This window comes from Pseudorca crassidens, chromosome 17, assembly GCF_039906515.1.
Source record: "Pseudorca crassidens isolate mPseCra1 chromosome 17, mPseCra1.hap1, whole genome shotgun sequence".
Classification (NCBI taxonomy): Eukaryota; Metazoa; Chordata; class Mammalia; order Artiodactyla; family Delphinidae; genus Pseudorca; species Pseudorca crassidens.
Genome location: NC_090312.1, coordinates 53,089,329 through 53,114,444, shown reverse-complemented (window position 1 = coordinate 53,114,444; position 25,116 = coordinate 53,089,329). Strand labels below are relative to the sequence as shown.

The following is a 25,116-nucleotide window of genomic DNA, read 5'->3' as shown; positions in this document are numbered from 1 at the left end:
ATCAGCCACCCCCACACGACTGAAGTAGTTGGAAGTGAGGTTAGACTGGAGTCCAGATAAGCAAGTGAATCTACACCCCTACCTGACTCACCGGGCTGAGAAGCGCGGAGCCCTAGTAAGTCACCACCGCACGTCCTCAAAGGGCTTTCCGCGCAGGAAATGGCAGCTGCCACACCCACCCCGCTACCTCTGTCTGGTGTTTGGCGACTCCCGGAAGACGCGCCGATGGGACCAGGGGAGATTCCTCCTGGGTGGGAGGGTCCGCTGACTGGGTGTGAAGCTGCGGAGAGGAAATTTCCCCACAAGAAAACCTTTCCAACCTTGTGGGTTGCGGGGAGAGAAGACAAATTGAGCGCCCCTGGCTCACTTCCCCACTCCCAAGCCCCCGCCCGAGCCCCGCCGGTGTGGCACACGTCGTCTGGTCGCCACAAGGCGGAGATCTCGGGCCTGAGGCCGAGGCCGGAGCCTTGCTGGCAGGATCGCGGGCCAGTGGCCCTCATCCCCGCCTCGGCATCCGCCGCTGACGTCGCGTGAGAAGCCTGGGGAGGGAGGAGCTCCGAAAGGCGGGCTCGGGTGGCTGGCAGCGCCTGGGAGGGCCAGGTCGGAGAGAGGAAGCTCCTCCCCTGTGCGCCCCGCCGCCGCAGAGTTGACCAGTCTCTAGAAGAGAAGAGTCCGCTCCGGCTCCGGATAAGCAGCGGCTTGGCGTGCGCTGCGCGGAGAATGGACGGCCTCGTGACCTCATGTCCGGCAGGCTGTAGTGCCTGCCGAGCCGGCTCGCGCAGGGGGTGGAGCCGCGGGAGCGGCGGGCACTTCCGGAATCGATCGGCTGCTTGAGTGCCCGCGCCACCCGCTACCATGAACGAGGAGGCCATCTGCAGCGTCCTGCCCACCATCCCGTACCACAAGCTCGCCGACTTGCGCTACCTGAGCCGCGGCGCGTCCGGCACCGTGTCTTCTGCCCGCCACGCAGACTGGCGCGTTCGGGTGGCCGTGAAACACCTGCACATTCACAGCCCGCTGCTCGACAGGTAGGGCGCCCTGGCGGCTCCACCGCGGAGCCCCGAAATCTGCGTTCCCCACCCCACTGGCTCTAACCCCCGGCAAGCGGGCTCTGAAGCCCAAGCGACGGTGACCACTTGGGATCGGCCGCACACCTCGTCACCTCTAGGCAGCCGTTCAACGCTTGGGCTAACATGTTGGGGAGAGCAGGCTTCTCTGGAGATGCAGCAATCACGCTTCTTTTCACTGCCCTCTCCTTTTTTTCTTACTCCTGGGCCTCCTTTCTCCAGACACCAAAAATCAGCAATCACAGCCCAACTCTAAACGTCCTCTTTATTGAAGTTGGGTTCTGTTTGCTTTGTTTTTCCCTTTTTTTTTTTCTTTTTTGAAGTCGAATTCTAGGGCTGCACTGCCCAATAGGTAGCTCTTAGCCATAGGTGGCTATTAACTTTTTTTAAAAGTGGCTATTAGAAAATTTCAAATTGTATATGTGGTTCACATTATATTTTTATTGAACAGCACTGCTGTAGAGTCTGGGACGTTTTGGTTTGGGCTTTTTGTTGTTTTTGGTTTACACATGTAGGCATGAAAGTTTAGATATCAGACTCAATTTAGTTTCTCCTCTTACCGTCACAGGGAAGGAAGCCTGTCTCTAGAGGAAACTTGTATTATTTTTGCTAACAATAAACTGAAATCAGAAAGCTGTTAAATGACCAAAACTTTTGAATGTCTCTCCCATCCTGGACCAAGTTTAGTGCAATGTCCAGATTTCAAGGGAAGGCTAGATTAGTTCCTGTTTCCAGAAAAACCTTTCAACCATATATATTAATCAGTGAGTCTAGTCACTAGTCTTGTGTATTTTCCTTCCAATAGGAATTTAACTAGGCCCTGCATTCAATTCTTAGTGAGTTAACATCCATGACTGCAACATTCTCCTCTCCTCCCCCTATATCTAAAGTGAAAATACATCATGCTAGATGCCTGATTAGCCAGAGGCTGTCAGTATCCAACAGCAGATAAATTCCTCAGCTTCAGCCCTGCTAATGGTATTGACTTTCATCTGCCTGTGGCTTTTACTTGCTCTCTTGCTATCAGGCTTGGATGGGCTAGATCTCACAGTAAGTTTGAGACACCTCTAGAAATTGTTCCCGCTTCTTGTGTACCATAATCCTGATTTAGTGATATACAGGGTGTATTTACCCTGGGTCTTGAATTCTGTGGAGCAATTACTGGGAAATTATGTGTATGTAGTCAACTTTGAAGGGTGGTGGTTGATTAGAGAGGGTAGATGTATTTTAGAATCAACTATTAAAATATGTGGAAATCTAGCACTGATGGACTCCTTAGGTATTTTAAAGGAGATTGATCCTCCCATTTTGGATGCTGCTTCTCAAGATTTTAATTTATCTAAGTTTTGTGCCATTTGGGGCCAAGAAATGAAGGGAGTTCCCTCTCGTGCTCATTAACAATTTCATAATCTAAAATTCTTCACTAAATCGGGTAGGAAATTAATTCTGCCGTCAAAGACGCCATAAGGACCAGTGCAACACTCTGGCATTACTGCATCACATTTTTTCTTCCACTTGTTTCCTAGAATGTTAACATTAGCTGTATTTATGTAGTCTGAGCATAGGACTGGGCTCTGCAGTTGACTCACAGGATGTCTTATGTCCTCACTTAATGAAGTGGGAATAACAGATACATGTACTTCTTGGGCTCTGGTGTGGATAATGTTTGCATTGTTCTTTGAGATCACAAAAGAAAACTAAGTTTATGTGCTGTAACATGTTCTTATTTTAGTGATTGGTGAATTATTCTCTGTAACCTGACTTCTGCCCATGAGAGGACCTTCCCCAGCAATCTCCCAACGCCTCATGAATAGGTGAGTCTGATAGGTTGTTCAAATACCTTGTGTAAACAGTGTAACTGTTTTGTAACTGAAATTTGTTATGGGTAATTTTGGTAATATGTCTGTAAAAGCTGTTTTACATTTTTATTTTTTTAATATAAAAACCTAGTTTTAAAGTGTTCTGGCTTTTTCTGTTTTCCCACTCATTCTTCCTGAAATCTGACTTCAAGAATTTTCCTTCTCTGATTAAGCAGTGAGTGGAAAAAACAAAGGCTTTAGCGGCCCACAATTGCAATTCAAATCTGACTCCAAATCTGCCACTTATTGTTGGCATGACCAATAGAAATTATTAATTTATGTGAGCCTTCGTGCTCTCATATATAAAGTAGGGATAATGAAACCAACTGTAGTAAAGTGGCCAACAAATAATAGGATCACAAGAGAAGGAAGAATGCATCATACTCTTCATGGGAGGGGGAATTAGTACATTAAGTATCAATAAGATATCCCCTAGCATGCCCTCTCTATAATTCTTTCTCAGAGTATCCAGGAACCTTCCCAGCAAAGGTGCTACTCAATAACTGTCTTGTTGACCTACATTTCATGAGGCAAATACAGACCTGTTTCAGCTTAGGAAATATAAATTTAATTAAAGCAGGTCTCACAAACTGGTAAAATGGGTTGCCTCACAGTTGGGATATTAAGTGGCTGAAGAGCAGGGAGAAGAAGAGAAACTCTTTATGCATTCTTGAAATTCTTGAATTTTGAAACATGTAAGTATATTACCTCTTCAAAACATAGATGACTAAGATGTTTTTGCTTTATTTTGCTTATTGTTTGTTTTTAAAGGAGGCTTCATAGTCTGGTCTGGAATGTCTGTTGCTTTTCTTATTTCAGCAGCCATTCATCAAGAGCTTGGGTGGTTTAAGCACCAACTAATCATCATTGTTTACCTAATAAGCTTCTCCTAGAGACAGTTCTCTTTCTATCACTGCTGCTACCAATACCAAATCATCCATGGAAAAAAATTGGTGACAAATGCAGTTCCCTTCATATATATGTACACACACACATACGTACACACACACATACATACACACACATATACACATATATATATGTATATACCTCCCTTAGTCAATCAGGTCAATCAGTCAGCCACCAGAGCCTGGGTATTCTATTCAGCTAGTGTTTTTCTTTCTATTTACACTGCAACCTTTATAGTTTCAGACTCTCATTGCTTCACATCTTAACTAGTATTATAATCTTCTAATACCTGGCTTTCAAACTCTACCTCCTTCTGCTGATCCTACACCTTGCTGCCAAGTTAATCATCCTAAAAGTTTGTTCCACTCCTGTCACTCCTGTGCTCAATAACCTGTAGTCACAACTCAGTGACTACCAAATCAAGTGTAAATGCTCTCACCTGGCTTTAAGGCTCTGAGATGAGGCCCTACCCTACCCTATTCACCTTCACTCCCTTTACACACGCTGTTACACATCCTGATTCATATTAAACAATTTGTCATTTTCCAGATATAGCCTGTACTTTAACTTCCTTGAGTTCATTTGATACACATCTATTAGACAAATTCTGTGTGCCAGGTACTGTTCCAGATCCTGGGGAGACACAGATGAAAAAGAAAGGCAAAATCTCTCCCAGCTTGGAGAGGGACCACATATCTTGGATGCCCTTTTTCCAGTGGTTGAAATTCTATCCATCCTTAAGATACTGTTGACATCTCTCTCTAAAGGCTGTAGCAACTCCCTTAGCCCAGATTTACTAGTTCTCTGAGCTCCCTATATTTATTTATTTATTTGCTTGCTTATTTACTTGTTTTTGATGGCGCTTATCATATTCTGCCTTATATTTTAAGTATTTGGTTTTCTTTTTTTATTTGCTTTTCTTATTTTTTAACTTTATTGAGGAATAATTGACAAATATAATCGTATATATTTAAAGTGCAAAACATGATTATTTGCTATACATATACATCATCATGGAATAATTACCAATATCAATATAATTAACACATCCAAAGACATACAAGTGACCAATAGGTATATGAAAAGGTGCTCAACATCACTAATCATTGGAGAAGTGTAAATCAAGACCACAGTGAGTACTTATTTTTCTTAAAACGATTTCTGGACAGTTTGAGGTCACAGACTATGTGTTTTGTTTTTTGGTTTTTTTAAACTTACTAGTCTCCATAATGCTGAGCACAGTTCTTTATTCATAATAAATGTTCAATATTTATTTGTTTTATGAATGAAAAATCAAATGAACCTGGGATCCAGAGTTAGCCCAGGGATCCATTATAAGCATTTACCTGTTCTCAGTGTCCTTTTCCTGTGTTCCAGTATATAATTTCTAAGCATTATTGACCCTTATGCAACTATTATCATCTAGTCATTAAAATCTACAACATTTAAGTGTTTTAATATTCAGGATATTTAGAAAATTTTTACATGGTATGCAACCATAAAATTTAATATAATAGTCTAATCAAATGTGATCATTTTAATACAACATAAACTTAATGTAATTAGTTCAAGCACCTATCATTCTAATATAGACTTTATAAACTTAAACATGGTATTCTTTCCCTTTCCTGAGAAGAGTACAATAATAATCTGTATGTAGCACTTTTTTCTGTCAGTGGCTTATACAGGTATTTTGGTCTCTAAACAGACCTATGGAATATATAGGGTAGATATTATCCCAACTTTAAACACGAAGAAACTAAGAGAAGCTGCATAATTTACATGAGGTCAAAAGCTAATGAATGAAAAAATCCAGGATTAATTAATATTTATGGGCTTGATAATTGTGTATTTTTCCTTACTTTGAAATAATTACACATTTTCTTTCTTTAGTGAAAGAAATGATGTCTTAAGAGAAGCTGAAATTTTACACAAAGCTAGATTTAGTTACATTCTTCCAATTTTGGGAATTTGCAATGAGCCTGAATTTTGGGGAATAGTTACTGAATACATGCCAAATGGGTCATTAAATGAACTCCTACATAGGGTAAGTATTATACATTTTCAGTCGTTATAATTCTGTTATTCAACCTATATAGTACTTTCGTTTTACAAATGATCAGATTATTTGGGGATATATAGATGAATCAAAATAAGAATAATGAAAAACTTCACCATTTATGGCTTCTTTTGTGTTGTTAAAAATACTGTGGGGCTTCCCTGGTGGCACAGTGGTTGAGAGTCCGCCTGCGGATGCAGGGGACATGGGTTCGTGCCCCAGTCCGGGAGGATCCCACATGCCGCGGAGCGGCTGGGCCCGTGAGCCATGGCCGCTGAGCCTGCGCGTCCGGAGCCTGTGCTCCGCAACGGGAGAGGCCGCAACGGTGAAAGGCCCGGGTACCGCAAAAACAAAACAAAACAAAAAAATACTGTGGAGTCAGACCCTGCATTCTAAGTGACCTAGATTATTTTGCTTAGGTTACTGTTCCTGAGGTTTACATTGAATTCGAATATCCACATGTATATATATGTAAGAGAGGAACAGGAGAGAGAAAAGAAAAACTCTGCACACCATACAATTTATTGTTAGTTTAACCCAGATTTCATTTTATGTTAAAGACAATGTAGGGTTCAAATTAAATGTTAATAATACCAGTTCATAAAGTTCTGAATTAATAGACCAAATAAATCTGAGTATCAAATACATGAGCTTTTCCAATAATAGACAATGGCATGAGCCATGTACCTTTTTCCCAAGGTATCAGTTATCTGGCTTTAATTGTGAATCCCATCAGTAAATAGATATGGCCCGGTTGTGGGGGGTGTCCAAAATATGTGTATCCATCTATTGTTGTTTGCTTGCTCTCATATTACTAAGATTATCTCTAGCCTGCAGTTTCTGTCAAGAAATATTTTTAAAGAACTCGGTCTCTTTTGTGAGGGGTGCTTTAGTTAAAACTGAGTAGTAACATAATCTGTAAAATCTAGTCACTGAACACTCCTAAATTCTGATACATCACAGTGATCTATAAGCAAACGAGAGAATGGGTGCCACTGTCACCACTCATGGAGTGACTTCCTCTGTATTTCGGGATACAACACATTCTGTTTGTGACAGGACCATCTGAAACAAGGGCAGAGTAAAGTAACTAGTGTCAGTGTATAAGATTTGTGTAACCAACGCAGCAAGTAAGATACAAATACTAATTAAACACAGTTTCCTTTTGTTAAATGGGTATAAGCATAAATTCTACTGTTGTCTTCCCATACCCCAGCACCACAGTAGATGCTCTGGTACCCAAATTTGGAGCCCATTAGAAATTCTAGAGCCTCCTACAGGGGGATTGCTGACTCCTGGAAGGAATCATAAAATACATAGTGAGCACTCATCTACCTTCCTCTCCATGATCAAAAGCTTCCATATAGCACTATACTGCAGAGAGGCCTTGTTACTTCTTTAAACTATATAATTTTCAGAAAAAGTTACCTTTTTAAAGATTAAAAGATTCAGTTACTCAAGGGGATGGGAATCTGTGTATACAAGAGGAAGTAATGTTGAACATTTGTGTTTTGTGTTTCTTTCGGTGTCCTGTATTATTAGGTCAGGATTTATCTTGAAGCACGTTCCCCCAACCTCACAAAAGATTGTTGAAAAAAATCAAAATACTATGTAAAGACAAGTATTTTGAGCCACTCCCCTGCCAAGTTAGTTAATCAATGAACTATAAGCTGACCCATTTGCAGAAAAAAAATTCTTAACAACAGTTTTGAGCTCAGTGGAAGCATACTTTTTCATATTATTTAGTAAAATGTACCCAGTGGCATGGTCCCTGATGATTCATAGTTGGATATTCCCAAATTATCTAATTTTTCTGAGTATGTTCATTCTCCTGGGAAGCTGTATTAACTTTTATGTTCAGAAAACATTTAAGAAAGTTCAGATGACTGTCACTTGTAAGTACCAGGAAATAGAAAACATTACATTTTTAATGTTTCTATGTTATATATACTTAGAAATGAAGATGATTTTTGTCTCCTTCACAAAAGCAAAACTCCCAAATGCTAATTTTTCAAGCTGAAATGCAAGTAAATATATGATTTAAAAATATGAAGTATTAATGCTTAGTAAATATATTATGGTCATAATTTTAATTGATGCAGTGGTTATCATCGTAATCAAGTATGGTTTTATATTAATAGGAAACTTAAAATATAAATTTTGAATAGAAACAAATTGTGTGTGTGTGTGTGTGTGTGTGTGTGTGTACACATTCATGGGCACAAGTTATTTGATAAGAAGCCATAGAATGGGAAGATGGGTATGAGTATAAATATATGTCTGCGTATTATACAGATAAAAAATAATTTAAAACTGTCTCAACTGAAGAAAGACCCCATACCATGTAGTTGCATTACCAGTATAAACTAAAAGGAAATATCAGTACTGTAAAGTCATTATTTTCTCTAATAATTGAGGAAAGTAAGATACAAGGATGTTAAATAACGTCAAATTGATAATATAAGAAAATGAGTATTTTTTGCCCTGAATTTAATTATACCAGATATTTAGTTTAATACTATATTTCCTCATGGAATATTTCATTTTCTAAGTGGAAATAAATTTGGCCACTAATTTTAGTTTTGTTTCTTTCCACATATATGAAGAAAAATGAATATCCTGATGTTCCTTGGCCATTAGGATTTCGTATTCTGCATGAAATTGCACTAGGTGTAAATGACCTGCACAATATGAATCCTCCTCTACTTCATCATGACCTGAAGACTCAGAATATCTTATTGGATAATGAATTTCACGTTAAGGTAGTTACTTTTTTTAAAAAAAAAGCTTATCTGCATCCTTGTGTTTAATAGTTTTAAAGACTTTTTAGTTATTTCTTCTATCTTACCAATTTAATATCTCTGCCTTTTCCATAGCCCCTAATTCAGTGCCACTTCTTCCTGCTGCAGTGAGTTAGTTATTCCTAGACTACAGACATTGGTAAAATTATGGTTCAAAATACAGTCATTCTATTCTTAATTTAAATTGTCGATTATACCTTTGTTAACTTTTTATTTTGAAACTATTATAGATTCATAGATGGTTGCAAAGATAATACAAAGGAGTCCCATGTACCCTTCACCCAATTTCTGCCAGTGGTTACATCACATATAATTATAGTACTATTTCAGGACCAGGAATTTGGCATTGGTACAATGCATGTATATAGTTCTGTATCACTTTATCATGTGTAAATTTGTGTAACCACCACAGCAATCAAGATATAGCACTACTCTGTCACAAGAAAGATATCACTTATGCTACCCCTTTATAGTCATACCTTCTCCCCTCCATCATACCTAACTACTGTCAACCACTAACCTGTCTTCCATCTCTATAATTTTGTCATTTCGAGAATACTACATGAATGGAATCATACAGTGTGTGATATTGTGAGACTGCTTTGTTCACTTAGCATAATGCCTTTGAGATCCATTTAAGTTGTTGCTTGTGTCAACAGTTGGTTCCTTTTTCATTGGTGAATAGTATTCCATGGTATGGGTGTACAAAAGTTGTTTAACCATTCAGCTGTTGAGAGATATTTTGGTTATTTTTAGTCTTTGGCAATTACAATAAAGCTCCTATGAACAGTCCTGTGCAACTTTTTGAACAAACGTAAGTTTTCATTCCTCCTAGATGAATGCCCAAGAGTGTAACTGCTTGGTCATATGGTAAGCATATGTTTAGCTTTTTAAGAAACTACCTAGCTACTTTCCACAGTGGCTGTACCGTTGTATATTCCACCAGCAATGTATGAAAGACCCAGCTTTTCTGCACCCTCACCAGCATTTGGTATTATCATAGTTTTTTATTCTAGCATTCTAATAGATGTATAGTGATATAGCACCATGGTCTTAATTTTCATTTTCCTATAATGTTGAATATTGTTATTTATTTATTTGCCATCTCTATATCCTTTTCAGTGAAACATCTCTTCATATCTTAAGACCATTTTCTACTTGGATTCTTTGCTTTTATACTATTGGGTTTTAAGAGTTCTGTATATTTTTTAGATATAAGTCCTTAATCAGATATGTAGTTTGCAAAAATTTTCTGCCAATCCAAAGTTTGCTCTTTTCATCCTTTTAACAGGGTCTTTCACAGAGCAAAAGTTGTAATTTATTTCTTTTATGATCATGCTTCTGCTGTCGTGTCTAAGCACTCTTCACGAAGCCACAGGTATTGCAGATTTACTTCTATGATAGATTTATGTTTTACATTTAAATCTGTGATCTGTTTTGAATTAATTTTTTGCATAAAGCATAAGATTTAGATACCTAAAGGCACCAGAGCAGTAGTGATTTCAGTTACCCTATATGTAACTGATGACAGCAAATAAAAAGTAGTTGCTGAGAAATTAATACTAAATGTAACTCACTTTATTTTTACATAGTATTTTGCTACACTTCAAATAATATACATAATTGAAGATTATTATAAGTATCCAAAAATGTTCAAATAAGTAATAAGGAAGTTGGAACAATAGAAAAATAAATATAAAAAGTGTGAGAAAAGTTAAGTGAAAAAATAAACCTTTATTGAAGGCACTCCCTCTGCCTAGAATAAAATGGAAGGTAAAGGAAGAGAGAAGCAAGCTGCTGCCTCAATACTACTTAAAAAAAAGAGACAAATCTATTACATCAGTTATAGAACCATACAGGTAGAAGTGACCTATTCTAGTCCCCTAATCAGCTGGTCCTCTGAATCCTCACTACAACAATCCCTCATCTCCCAAGGCAGTTACCCTGTGACAAGAGAGTGTTTAAGCTCCGTAACTGAATGACTGTGACATTTTTTTATGCGATCAGTCAAAACTCCTTCTCTGTTGCTTCCACTCATCGGTCGTAGTGATAAAGTGAGTTCAAAGTCCAATTTTATTTCCACCTGACAGTCCTTCTGAGATTAGAAGTTAGCTATAATCCCCTTACTTCTCACATACACTTTTCCCTTATACACATCTTTAGTTTCTTCAGCCAATTTCCTTATTACATAGGTTTTAATCCCAGGTGCTATCTAGATGCATCTGTGTTTAAATCTCTCTTAAATTTTGATCCTCAAAACTAATCAAAGTACCCATATATACCTAACACAAGTTTGTGTGGCCAACACATTAGTGAGGTCAAACAAACCAAAATGTCAGAGTTTGGAGCAGAGAAAGGTTTATTGCAGGGCCAAGCAAGGAGAAGAGGTAGCTCATGCTGAAAAAACCCTAACTACCCAAAGGGTTTCAGCAAAGCATTTTTAAAGGCAAGGTGAGGAAGGGACACACCTTGGGTATGTGGTCAGCTCTTGCACAAATTCTCTGATTGGTTGATGGTGGTCAATCCTTAGGTGCTAGAAGGTCTGGGGATTACGTGCCCATGATCATCAAGTAGTTACTTTCTTCCATTTGTTGGTGGTTTTAGCATCTGAAAAACTCAGGAAATATGCATCAGATACTATTATCTAGGTACTTTAGAGAGGAGCTAAAGCAGTAGATATGTGGGGGGAGGTCTGTCCCAGGAAGGCCTCATAGGGTCCTGGTCAGTTACACCCTTGATGTGGTGTGATAAATGTAGAATCGTCCTTAAATACTTTACTTCGTATTCATAGTTCCTTACTAATTCGTCTTTTGGGGGGCAGTCCTATAACAACATTCAAGTTGGGCTCAGTGTCAACAAGAAACACTGAGAGGTTTTCTTTCTTTTTTTTTTTTTAATGTATTGTTAATTAAGTCATGTCTCCTTGTCATGTACTTCACAGGATATTTTCTGGACATCATCAAAGTTTATCTTGTTAGATTTGGGTGATAACTTCAGCTCTTAAGACCTCTTTGAACGTTTTTTCTGTAGCCCAAGGATTTTTAACTTTGTCCTCCAGCTTTGTGTCATCTTCAAATTTAATTAGCTGCTTTTTTGTATCTTCAAGTCATGATTAACTATTAAGCAGTACAGAGCTCAAATCAGAGCTACACAACATGGTCTGAAAACCTCCTTTCAGGTCAATATCAATCCTTTTATTAATTAGGGCTTTTGGAGAATAAGCATTCATTTTGTTTGGAATATTCCTAAAAGAGCTGTTATACAGCCCATATTTCTCCATTTTTTCCCATTAGAATATTACAAAAGTCCTTGCTTGACTGCTTTCCCAGGTGTCCTTGTTACCAAGTCCAAGTTCATACTGCTCACTGCAGGACAGGGCCAGTAAATCAACAGACGAGGTGTTGGGGCAAGGAATAGCAACTTTATTCAGAAAGCCGGTAGACCAAGAAGATGGTGGACTAGTGTCCCAAAGAACCACCTTACCCCAGCTAGAATTCAGACTAAAAGGGGAGAGGGTGTGGTTGGTTGTTGCAAATTTCTTGGACTCCTTTGTTTTTGCAGCAGTCCATGTAGGTCAGATCTTGATGTTCCTGTAAACATCCAACAAGACAAATGTAATTGTCTGTTCTGTAACTTTTTATCTCTGTATGAATAGAAAAGTGTTATACCCTTAAAGGTCAGAGCCTTGAGAATGGGCTGTCTTGTATATTTCAGGCTATAGGCAACATTCTTAACTTGTAGCAAAAGCAATAGAATACGAAGGTTAAAGTAAAAGAAACAGATCCAATATGGAGTCAGATTTATTCTTCCTTGTTACATACTCATGACTTACTCCCTTTCCTTTTCTTCCTCATTATCAAAGTGGCTTTCCCTGACAACCTGCCTAGTTCCTCTGTATCCTCATACCTTGATTAATGCTTCTCCATAGTATTTTTCACCATCTTACAGAACATTTTTTATTAATATGTTTATTGACCGTCTTCCCCAATTATAATATAATAAGCTTCACAAAGACTAAAATGTAGTCTGTTTTATTCACTGCCACCTGCTTAGCATATGCTGTATAGAAGCATTCAATAAGTAGTTGTTGAATGAACAAATGAATGAATTCCAGATCTTCTATATATACCTGATAGGTCTGATAATTTAATAGTCAAGGATATTATTAAAGTACCTCAGAATGTTTTATAATATACAAACTGTTTTAACGTTTACTCTTTGACAGTAGTACTACTGACAAAAAAGGAAATGAAGTCTGTCATTCCTTTATTAAGTATTTGTGGAGCAACAGTGTTGTGCTAGACATCCCAAGTACTTGGGATATGTCGCATGAGGTCTGAAATTGATCACTGGGCTAATATAATTTTTCATTAGTTCTTTCTGGCTCTTTTATCAATTACTCATAAAGTAACCCTTTCATTAAATTTTTAAACCTGGGATTAAGGGTAGTCTCTGCCAATATATAGATTTGCAAAATCAATATTATTTTCCCTTTTTAAAAATCAGAATGACATTTGCTTTTCTCGTATCCTGTAATACCTTTCCATCACCATGGAGGTATTTGCGAGTATTCTAACTAAACCTGAAATATATGTAAAATGACCTGAGATTTGTACTTTATAAACTTTTCAACCTCCTTGGACTTTATTTTCTTCATCTCAGTCCAGAAACTATTCTTGATACAGAAAACAGAAGCAAAGTAATAGGTGATGATGATCCCTACTTTCTCTTTTTCATTGATCAGTAGGGTACCCATGGTCTTTCTTTGAAATAAATAGAATTTAAAATAGTTTGGCTTTGTGTGTTTTTTTTTAACTTTTATTAGCTTTAACACATACAAAACTGTGACCTTTCTAATACTATTCTTACAAATTATGATACTCTTTTATATGCATCTTCTGTGTCTCTACTTTTTATTTTATAAATGTCCCTTAAAAGTCAAAGTTTATCAGTGATTCATGAAAAAGTAACAGTTACCTGATCTACCTATCTTCTTGGAAGGGCCTTTAAATGAAGTGCAAAAAATCTTTTAAAATACTTAATGAAATGAAATGGAAACACACCTTGCTACAGTTTTTTGAAGTAAATTTTTATACTGGAATGCTAACCAGAAACATAGTATCTAAAAGAAAAACATATACTACCAATTAAGATCAACCAGGACTTTTCTACTTTAAAAAGAATACATTCAATTTGTTTATCTGCTGGTCAGTATCAATTAGTGCACCTTAAATACAAATGAACCTGTGGTAGGCTTATTTGAAATAAATGTTTATATGTACCATGTTTGATTTCTCAGCTATTCTGTCCATCATGTGTGGAACTTCTAAGAATACTTAAAGTTATTCCTCATAGCTTCTTACTGATAACTTTATAAATTTACAGACATGGATAGTATTATATAAATGAAAATAGCTATTCTGGTAGGGTAATAAGATTATGGATGAGTTTTATGAATAGTGTGTTTTAATTTCCTCTAGTTTTTTAATCTTTTTTTAAATTGAAGTATAGTTGATTTACAATATTATGTTAGTTTCAGGTGTACAGCAAAGTGATTCAGTTTTATATTTTTTTCAGATTATTTTCCTTTATAGGTTATTTTGAGATACTAAATATAGTTTCCTGTGCTAATACAGTAAATTCTTGTTGCTTTTATCATCTTTTTTAGCTAAAAAGAACCTTTACCTTTGAAATGCATGTTAATATCTTGTATAGAATAGAAAAGTTCCTATCCTCTGTCTTCATTGCTGAATGATACCAGGACCCTCAAGAAATCGTGGAACTTGTATTCCTCTCATCATATTCTTCACTTTTTTTTCTTCTCTGGAAGATCCAAATTTAATGAATCGTGTCTTTGGTATATGGTGTTTGTAATAGAGAAGGGGGACAAATATGGTTCCATGTGAAAGCCAAACTAAATTAGCTGATAAAGGGAATTCTGATTAAGTTTTCTAGGTGAGATTTAAGAACATAGATGAAGACCTTAGGTGAAGTGAAAGGAGCACATAAGGAAGCAAGCTCAGAATACATTTTCTCCAGCACTGTATTCAAACCAGTATTTAGCCCAGTAGTTTGCAATTTGTGGGTCAGGTATAAGATGGACCACATCCCAGTTTTTGTTTTTTTTTTAACATTTCTCACTGTGGCACAGAAATAAACTTTGCTTCTCATAGTAATTCTTATTATCCTAGCAGATGTGCAGCTGGAGGACTGTTTTTGCTTTTAGAGAATGAGTGGGAGGAATAGAGTTTGTAGTGGCAAGTAGAAGTAAGTAGGATATACGGTTCCCCAGAGTCTTAATACCACCTCAAAGTGTATTAAAGGCCCTGAAACTATGTACTGTGCTTATTAGTATTGTATGAATAAGAGCAATCTTTAGAGGCTTATTCCCATGTACAAAACATTAATAATACTAACACACAGGGGTCATTTACTATGTGTCAGATACTGTTCTGAGTGCTTCACTTAGAATAACTAGTTTAATATCCTCAGTACAACCCTGTGTTATGTTATTATCCCCAGTTTAAAGATGGGTAATCTGAGGCACAGAGAAATTAGAAAACTTGTCCAAGGTTGCACAGCTAATTAAGGGGTAGAAGTGGAATGTAAATCTAAGTAATCAAGGCTCTAGAACCCATGTTCCAGAACACATATTATATTGCCTTTAGAAATCAATCCAGCTTATCTTCATGTAGTGGCACCATGTTTCCTCTTGGTCTTTTCTAATTATTTTTCTTAGACTTACCCTTTTATTATGATAATGTATGAAAGATTCATATAGGCTACCCCCTCCCTTTTTGGAGTGGGGCCATAATTTTTTTTAATCTCAAATTCATCTAAACACTAAATAACTTATTTCTTCTCTTAAAGCTAGTGGACATTTTAAGAGTTAAATGATTGAACCACAAATGGTGTGCTGGATAGAGCTCGAGCTATTCCACTCTGTTGACTCCTAAATTGTGCCGTGTGAAGGTCTAAGTGATTTAAATGTCTTCAGAGTTTTCCTATACTCTTTTGTTCACTAAATATTGTTTCTGTTCTTACATTTTTGTCTCCCTTTTAAAAAAAACATTGGAACGTTTTAGATACTTAGTTATAAGATATTGTGTATTGATAGCATCTGCACAAAATTTACAAGTGAAGTAAAACTGTAAAGGACATATCAAAAGTACAGAATGTTTGTCACTGATAATGCTTTAGGTACTCCTTGTCATGGACATAAATATGTTTTTTTACTCTTTTTTTTTTTTTTTTTTTTTTTGGTGGTACGCCAGCCTCTCACTGTCGTGGCCTCTCCCCTTGCAGAGCACAGGCTCCGGACGCGCAGGCCCAGCGGCCATGGCTCACGTGCCCAGCCGCTCCGCGGCACGTGGGATCCTCCCGGACCGGGGCACGAACCCGCGTCCCCCGCATCAGCAGGAGGACTCTCAACCACTGCGCCACCAGGGAAGCCCATAAATATGTTTTATATGCTAACTATACTATTGTTAACAGATATTCTTTTAGTGGTAGGCATAAATCATATAATAATGAGTTATACTATATTGGAATTTTACTTATTTCAAAATTTAAGGATACTATTTTTAGCACATTATAAATAAGAACATATAAACCTGAGTTGTAAACAATACCCAGTGACAATCGTATTAGATATGACTAGTTTAGCAGTTTTGTGAGGCATAGGTAAATTTTGAAAGCACATGATAAAAAGCTACTTGTCACAAAAAGTGAAGTGTATATACTCATTCAGAATAAAAGACAAAAATACTCCTGTTTAAGTTTCCAAAACTTAGTCTCTTAAAATTTGTAATATTATGCTGAACTTCAAGTCAGTTTATATTGCTTTTAGAGTTGTTGGGTTCAGCACTATGGAATCCAATTTGTTAAGAAACTAATAGACTATTATAGAAATAAAATATTAATATATATAGCATTTACTCTGGTCTCATGTCTAAATATAATAAATATAAACAAAAACAATTCTTGAATTTTTTTAAAGAGAAAATTTAAAAATTCAATTACTCTTTTCCCTTCCAGATTGCAGATCTTGGCTTATCAAAATGGCGCATGATGTCCCTCTCACAATCACGAAGTAGTAAATCTGCACCAGAAGGAGGGACAATTATCTATATGCCACCTGAAAACTATGAACCTGGACAAAAATCAAGGGCTACTATCAAGCATGATATATACAGGTACAGCATGTTACTTTTGCTCAGAGTTAACCTTGTCTAAAAAACAAGATTAATCAATCCGAATTTTGAAGCTACATTTTAAAAGTATGATTTTTATGCTTCTCTCATAAGTGTGGTGAAAATAAATTAGAGACAGTGGTTAATGTTTTTCATATTAAAGATGCCTTGCTTTGGGAGTTCCCTGGTGGCCTAGTGGTTAGGATCCCGGTTTTCACTGCCGTGGCCCAGGTTCAGTCCCTGGTCAGGGAACTGAGATCCCACAAGCTGTGTGGTGCAGCCAAAAAAAAAAATTAAAAATTAAAAATGTGAAAATAAAGATGCCTTACTTTTTTTTTTAATATTTATTTACTTATTTATTTGGTTGCGGCGGTGGGCTCCTTAGTTGCGGCACATGGGCTCCTGGGTTGCAGCATGCAGGCTCCTCAGTTGCAGAATGCATGTGGGATCTGGTTCTCTGACCAGGGATCAAACTCGTACCCCCTGCATTGGGAGCATGGAGTCTTAACCACTGCGCCACCAGGGAAGTCCTGCTGCCTCGCCTTAAGCTACTTTTACATCCTTAAAAATTATTAAAGCATATCTTGTTGTCCTATCAATTTATAATATTCAAGGGTTTTTATCATATGTGACCTTGATAGGGGGAGGGAAACAGTGCAGTTAACATTTAACACTACCAAAAGAGACAGTACTTACACCAGAAAAAGAGTCAATAGAATAGGGCTACATGAGACAGCCTTTTTTATTGCTCTTTATTTTGTGTGAATAATAGAATCATGTAATTAAAGGGCATAGCTTATCTAGGTGTTAAAGAATCATCCACAAGTTATCCTTGCCTATAACTTCAAGTTCTTATTACAGTAATTTCCTAATTTTTCAAATTGAATTAATTCCCTTTCAAAACAAAACTGTATATGAATATTCATCATCTTGGTTCTATATAGTGATTCTTTAAGCAGCATTTCACTACATTATTACTTTAAAAAATGGTATCTCACAGTCAGCTTTTAAAATCAGTACCATTTTAGTTTATTATGAATAGTTTATAAAGTACTATATGTATATTTTTATCTTAAACAGCTATGCAGTTATCACATGGGAAGTCTTATCTAGAAAACAGCCTTTTGAAGGTAAGTGTACTTTGACTTCCTTATTCTAGGTGACATCATATTGGTAAGTCATACTCAGAACTATCTGAATAAAGATCACTTATTTTAAATCTGCCTAACAGTCATTTTGTGGAAAACACACTAGAAAAACAACAATTTGTCATTGTGAATCCACTGTATGATGGAAAGTACTGGATTAAGGATCAGAAAAATGTGTAGATTCTTCTTGTTCTGATAGTAATTAACTCTATTATAAGCCACTAAATCTCTTAAGTCCTCATTTTTTTTATCTGCAAAATAAGAATTTTGAATTCTTATTTCTAAGATTCATTCCAGCTATAAAATCGTTTGTATGAAAATTTAACTAGTGCTTCTTCTAAAGACCAGCAAATACTGAAGAATACTTTTAAAATTTTCTGATAATATTGTCTCTTTCTTTATTTTGAGGTTCATTTAGGTCAGTTTGCTGTGTAACAACCTCAGAATCTCAGTAGTTTACAAACTAAATATTTATTTTTCATTCACGTTGGGTTATTAGTTGCTATGGCCCTTCTTGGCTCTGCTAGGTTCTGCTCAGCTCTGCTGAGCTCTGTTTTACTCTGCTCTCTTCATACTCCATTGGCCAAATCAAATCACATGGCCAAGCCCAGAATTAAAGAGGTGAAGATATAAACTCCTCCCACGAGAGGCAGCAAGTCTGGCAATAGCTGGGATCTAAATATTCCTTTGACAGAAAGGGAAGTAATGAATTATTCCTAAGCTTTTAAGATTCCCTCATGTTCATTTGGTTGGCTTTAGAATGTATTTAATATATTAAATCATAATATATTTCTAATGAATGAAATATATTTGTTTTGACAGAAGTCACCAATCCTTTGCAGATTATGTATAGTGTGTCACAAGGACATCGACCTGACACTAATGAAGAAAGTTTGCCATTTGATATACCTCATCGAGCACTTATGATCTCTCTAATAGAAAGTGGATGGGCACAAAATCCAGATAAAAGACCGTCTTTCTTAAGTTAGTGTACAGTTTTAATCTGGGCCTTTTGAATTACAAAAATAACAAATACACTGTAAATAAAATATTCCTTGAACAACTACGAAAGTTAGCTGACAAGCTCAAAGTTTTTTTTTTCTAATTCAAAGTTGTTTTTATTTTATGAGATGAGATTGAAGTGGTAAGGAGAGGCTGTTGACTATCATCATAAAAAGGTTAGAAATTTATTCCAAGTACAATGGAAAGCCATTAAAGTGAGTTTTTCAGGGAAATAACATGATTAAATTTAAGTTTAGGAGATATCACTCACTGCTATGTATAAAATTGATTGGAGAAGGGCAAGAGTAGAATTTCCAGACCAATCCTGGAGATCGAAAAATCAGATAGAATTAAGATTTATTTCAGAAGTAGAATGAATCATCACCTAAATGTAAACATAGAAGAAAATCTTCATGATCTTGGGTTAAGCAAAGAGCTCTTATATATGACATCAGAAACAAGACCTATTAAAAAAATTCTTTGATAATTGAACTTCAAAAAAATTGAAAAATTTTACACTTCAGAAGATGCTATAGAAAATGAAAAGACAAGCTGTAGACTGGGAATCTTCTTTCCAACTAAAAAAAGAAAACCAAATATATTTTCCATTCAAAACTTATGTCTAGTGCTCATCAGCATTGTATTTAAAAAAAATCAAAAGTTGCTATAATAATGGATTAACATCTTATCTCTTATCTCCCAGAACCATGTAATAGGGTGTGTGTGTGTGTGTGTGTGTGTGTGTGTGTGTGTGTGTATGTGTGTATGTGTATACATATGTACATATATGTGTGTATGTATTGGCTTGGCCAAAAAGTTTGTTTGGCTTCTTCTATAAGATCTTACAAAAACCTGTACGAACTTTTTGGCCATCCCAATACATATCTCCTTTGTCCCCAGTGCCACTTCCAAACTATAATTTCTTCTCCATTCCCTAAAGACTCTAGCTCTTCTGAAGATCATGCCATTAGGCAGTACTTCTCTACAAACTTCCTGGTTTTTCCCTATTGTTCATTGCAGAACAATGGCTTTTGGCTTACTTACTTCTACATCCTGCATTGATCAGTGCTGCTGAATATTTGAGAGGAGCGCTCTGCGGATCTCTGGAGTTCTCTGTCTGTGTACTTCTCCTCTTCGGTGCTCTGTCCTATAAACTCTATCTGCCTCCGTCTACCCTAACTCCCAGCCCTGTCTCTTCAACTCTGAGCTTCCTCTGGGCCCCACCTTACTTCTCTACCCTGTAGTATAGCTGGAAACTCTCCCAAGGCAGTAAGCTTGGGTAGTCAGGCTGTCATAAGGCTGACCTCAGTTGTTTCCTATCACTTAGAGATCACTGTCCTTTGTTGCCTGATATCTAGTGTCTTGAAAACCACTGTTTCATGCATTTTGTCTGGCTAATGGTTGCTTAAGGCAGGAGGGGAATTGGTCCTTGTTTCTTCATCTTGGCCAGAAATGGAATTCATTGGTTTCTCTTTAAATTAATGGCTAAAACTAGGCACTAAACTCTACTTAGCAATTCTGTTATGTTTCTCAAATACATCTACTATTCCATTCTCATATATCACCTGTTGTTAAGTTGTGGTGCAGGGACCTCTGGAGGTGGGGTTGGTTCCTGAGACTTTTCTAAGTGGTTCACAAAATCAAAACTTTTCAAAATAATAAATATTAAGGTATTATTTTCCCTTTTTACTCTCATCCTCTGGAAAAATCTTTCCAGAGACTAAATTAAGTATGATGATATCATTGCTCCAACGGATAATGGAATGTGTTTTCATTTACTCTGATATGTTAAAATTTTCTGTTTTAATCTAATGTAGTAAATATCAATAGATATGACCAACGTATACAACAGCTCTTAATAATTTTGAAGAGTTCTGAGACCCAAAAGTTTGCGAATTACAGACTTAGATGATCATCTTGTACTACTGTAGGAGATGCATAAGTCCCATACTTCATGTTTCCAAAGTGAAGATGAAATTCCATTTCAATCCCTAAGAAGGAAAGCATGGGAGGAACATTTCTAGTCCTATCTGCCCCTCAGCACTCCTCCTCCTCATTTGTTAGTTTTAGAGAAAAAGCAAGCGTACTCATCTAGTCCCTTCTCAGTTTTCTCCTCCTTTTAGAAGTAAGCTTGTCTAAAGGATGCACACATTTTGTGCTTCCCCATATGGAAGCAGGTGAGGCCTGTAGCTGAGTGAGTAAAACTGTCAACTGAAGGGACAAAGTGTTACTAAGCCCATATGCTACAGATCTAAAAAGGGACAGATTCCAATTAGCTTTATCAGTAATAAAGGTGATGTTTTGATCATCATCTCTCATTATTGTGTGGCTTTTCTTAATAGATTCTGAACTTGGGAAGACAAGACAGGGGTAATGCATATTGTACCTTATCTTCCCTTCTTAAACCTCCTACACCCTATGTTCTGTATTTCTTTTGAGCATTGAGAAAGTAGAAACCATGAGAGAGAACTCCCTTGTAGTTCCACTACCAGATCTATAAACTTAGTTGTACTTGACCTGTCTTTCCTGCTTTATCTCTTTTACAGTGGGAAAAAAGTGTTCTTACACAATTGTAAACAGTATTACTTGTGCTCTGGATGCCATTCCCTTACTCTCTTCAGCATTCTGTTCTTTATATTCTCTCTCTGCTCTTGCATTGCCAATCTCTGCCTGTCTACTGGATCGTTCATCTGTCATACAGATCTATGCTATTATTATATCCTGTCTTTATATAGGAAAAAAATTCTTGACCCCATATCATCCTTCAGCTACCACCTCATTTTTCTACTCCCATTTAGATCTAAACACCTTGTAGGAATTGTCCATACTTATTGTCTCTACTTCTTCACCTCTAATTCAATTTTTAACAAACTTACATCAGTCTTCTGTTTTCATATCTCCACTAAAGCTGCATTTGTTCAAGTTACCAAGGATGGCAATTTTGGAAAATACTGCTTATCTTACTTGGCCTCTCAGCAGATTAGATATGGCTGACTCTTCCCTCCTTGAAACGTTCCCTCTGATACCTTAAAAGACACAAGAGACCATACTCCCTATTATCCTCTCTTCCTCTACCTCTTTTTTTCTTCCTCTGCTCAATTTCTAACTGTTGGAATGCCTCAGAGCTCTAATATGGGTCCTTTACTGTTTGCCATCTGTACTTTCCCCCTAGATGATCCAGACCAGATCATGGCTTTTATACCATCTATATGTTAGTGATGCTCAGTTTTATATCTAGAGCACTGGCCTCTCCCTTAAGCAACAGGTCCATATATTATTGTAGTAATAGTGGTAATTATGATTGTTTCTACTCATTGGCTATTATGAATCATGCTGCTCTGACTGTTCATGTGCAAGTCTGTGTGTGAACATATATGTTTTCATTTCTCTCAGGTAACTACCTGAGTGGAATTGCTTGGTTGTATGGTTGTATGGGGACTAGTGCCTGTGTTCTGGTGGATGAGGCTGGATCTTGTCTTTCTGGTGGGCAGGTCCACGTCTGGTGGTGTGTTTTGGCGTGTCTGTGGACTCATTATTATTTGAGGCAGCCTCTGTGCTAATGGGTGGGGTTGTGTTCCTGTCTTGCTAGTTGTTTGGCATAGAATGTCCAGCACTGTAGCTTGGTAGTCATTGAGTGAAGCTGGGTGCTTGTGTTCAGATGGAGATCTCTGGGAGATTTTTGCCATTTGATATTATGTGGAGCTGGGAGGTCTCTTGTGGACCAGTGTCCTGAAGTTGGCTCTCCCACCTCAGAGGCACAGCACTGACTCCTGGCTGCAGCACCAAGAGCCTTTCATCCACACAGCTCACAAGAAAAGGGAGAAAAATTAGAAAGAAAGAATTAGTAGCAGTACAAAGAAAGGAGGGAGGGAGAGAGGGAGGAAGGAAGGAAGAAAGGAAGAAAAAAGAAAGAAGATAAAATGAAATAAAATAAGATAAAATATAATAAAGTTATTAAAATAAAAAAAATTATTAAGAGAAAAAAAAAACGGACGGATACAACCCTAGGACAAATGGTGGAAGCAAAGCTATACAGACAAAATCTCACACAGAAGCATACACATACACACTCACAAAAAGAGGAAAAGTGGAAAAAATCATAAATCATGCTCTCAAAGTCCACCTCCTGAATTTGGGATGATTGGTTGTCTAAAGGAGGGAAGGAAGGAAACAAAGAATGAAGATAAAGTAAAATAAAGTTATTAAAATGAAAAGTAATTATTAAGAATAAAATTAAAAAAAAAACAGACGGATAGAACCCTAGGACAGATGGTGGAAGCAAAGCTATACAGGCAAAATCTCACAGAGAAGCATACACATACACACTCACAAAAAGAGGTAAAGGGGAAAAAAATGATAAATCTTGCTCTCAAAGTCCACCTCCTCAATTTGGAATGATTCATTTTCTATTCATGTATTCCACAGATGCAGGGTACATCAAGTTGATTGTGGAGCTTTAATCCGCTGCTTCTGAGGCTGCTGGGAGAGATTTCCCTTTCTCTTCTTTGTTCTCACAGCTCCCAGGTGCTCATGTTTGGATTTGGCCCCGCATCTACATGTAGGTCGCCGGAGGACATCTGTTCTTCGCTCAGACAGGACGGGGTTAAAGGAGGAGCTGATTCGGGGGCTCTGGCTCTCTCAGGCCGGGGGGAGGGAGGGGCACCGAGGGCAGGGCGAGCCTGTGGCTCCACAGGCCGACGTGACGTTGCACCAGCCTGAGGCGCGCCGTGCGTTCTCCCGGGAAGTTGTCCCTGGATCCCGGGAACCTGGCAGTGGCGGGCTGCACAGGCTCCCCGGAAGAGGGGTGTGGATAGTGACCTGTGCTCACACACAGGCTTCTTGGTGGCGGCAGCAACAGCCTTAGCGTCTCATGCCCGTCTCTGGGTTCCGCGCTTTCATCTGCAGCTCGCGCCCGTCTCTGGAGCTCCTTTAAGCAGCGCTCTTAATCCCCGCACCAGGAAACAAAGAGGGAAGAAAAAGTCTCTTGCCTCTTCGGCAGCTCCAGACTTTGCCCCAGACTCCCTCCAGGCCAGCCGTGGCATGCTAAATCCCTGCAGGCTGTGTTCACGCAGCCAAACCCAGTCCTCTCCCTGCGCTCCAACCAAAGCCCGAGCCTCAGCTCCCAGCCCCACCCACCCCGGCCGGGGAGAAGAGAAACCTCTCGGGCTGGTTAGTGCCAGTCGGCACTGATCTTCTGTGCGGGAATCTCTCCACTTTGCCCCCCGCACCCCTGTTGCTGTGCTCTCCTCCGTGGCTCCGAAGGTTTCCCCCTCCACCACCCACAGTCTCTGCCCTCGAAGGGGCTTCCTAGTGTGTGGAAACCTTTCCTCCTTCACAGCTCCCTCCCACTGGTGCAGGTCCCGTTCCTATCCTTTTGTCTCTGTTTATTCTTTTTTCTTGTGCCCTACCCAGGTACGTGGGGGGTTTCTTGCCTTTTGGGAGGTCTGAGGTCTTCTGCCAGCGTTCAGTAGGTGTTCTGTAGGAGTTGTTCCACGTGTAGATGTATTTCTGGTGTATCTGTGGGGAGGAAGGTGATCTCCCCATCTTACCATTCCACCATATTCCCGGAAGCCCTTTGGCAACTTTTAAAAGTGAAAAAGACAACTGCGGTTGAACACAAAAGGAAAAAATGGGACTTCCCTGTTGGCGCAGTGGTTGAGAGTCCGCCTGCTGATGCAGGGGACATGGGTTCGTGCCCCGGTCTGGGTAGATCCCACATGCCGTGGAGTGGCTGGTCCTGTGAGGCATGGCCACTAAGCCTGCGCATTCGGTGCCTGTGCTCCACAATGGGAGAGGTCACAACAGTGAGAGGCCCACGTACTGCAAAAAAAAACCAAAAAACAAAAAACTCTAGAATGGATGAATAGCAGAATAACTGAGGCAGAAGAATGGATAAGTGACCTGGAAGATAAAGTAGTGGAAATAACTACTACAGAGCAGAATAAAGAAAAAACAATGAAAATAACTTAGGACAGTCTCAGACACCTCTGGGACAACATTAAATTCACTAACATTCGAATTATAGGGGTTCAAGAAGTAGAAGAGAAAAAGAAAGGGACTGAAAAAGTATTTGAAGAGA

At 38.2% G+C, this 25,116-nt stretch overlaps 2 protein-coding genes across 9 annotated transcripts in view; one reads left to right on the top strand and one right to left on the bottom strand.

The window, feature by feature from the left end:
- The window catches only part of LOC137210241 (uncharacterized), a 35,303-nt gene extending 34,395 nt beyond the window's left edge, over positions 1–908 (bottom strand). For 4 of the 5 annotated variants that reach the window (XM_067711891.1, XM_067711892.1, XM_067711893.1 and 1 more), the window contains exon 1: positions 92–908. In XM_067711891.1, coding sequence (XP_067567992.1) covers positions 92–893 — 802 coding nt within the window. In that variant the 5' untranslated portion in view covers positions 894–908. The remainder of the gene's footprint in view (positions 1–91) is intronic. The other variant, XM_067711889.1, reaches the window with a different exon arrangement.
- LOC137210243 (receptor-interacting serine/threonine-protein kinase 2-like) lies at positions 798–25,116 on the top strand. 4 transcript variants are annotated; one of them, XM_067711895.1, is made up of 7 exons: positions 888–1,028; positions 2,800–2,881; positions 5,729–5,882; positions 8,501–8,656; positions 16,733–16,890; positions 17,968–18,017; positions 18,858–19,110. In XM_067711895.1, exons 2-7 carry the CDS (start codon positions 2,838–2,840, stop codon positions 19,022–19,024), a joined length of 729 nt encoding a protein of 242 aa, XP_067567996.1. In that variant the 5' UTR covers positions 888–1,028; positions 2,800–2,837; the 3' UTR covers positions 19,025–19,110. The 4 variants fall into 4 exon arrangements, with proteins under 4 accessions (XP_067567997.1, XP_067567995.1, XP_067567998.1 ...); XM_067711896.1 differs by lacking the exons at positions 2,800–2,881; positions 18,858–19,110 and adding an exon at positions 23,463–25,116 and having other exon boundaries at positions 798–1,028; XM_067711894.1 differs by lacking the exon at positions 2,800–2,881 and having other exon boundaries at positions 798–1,028.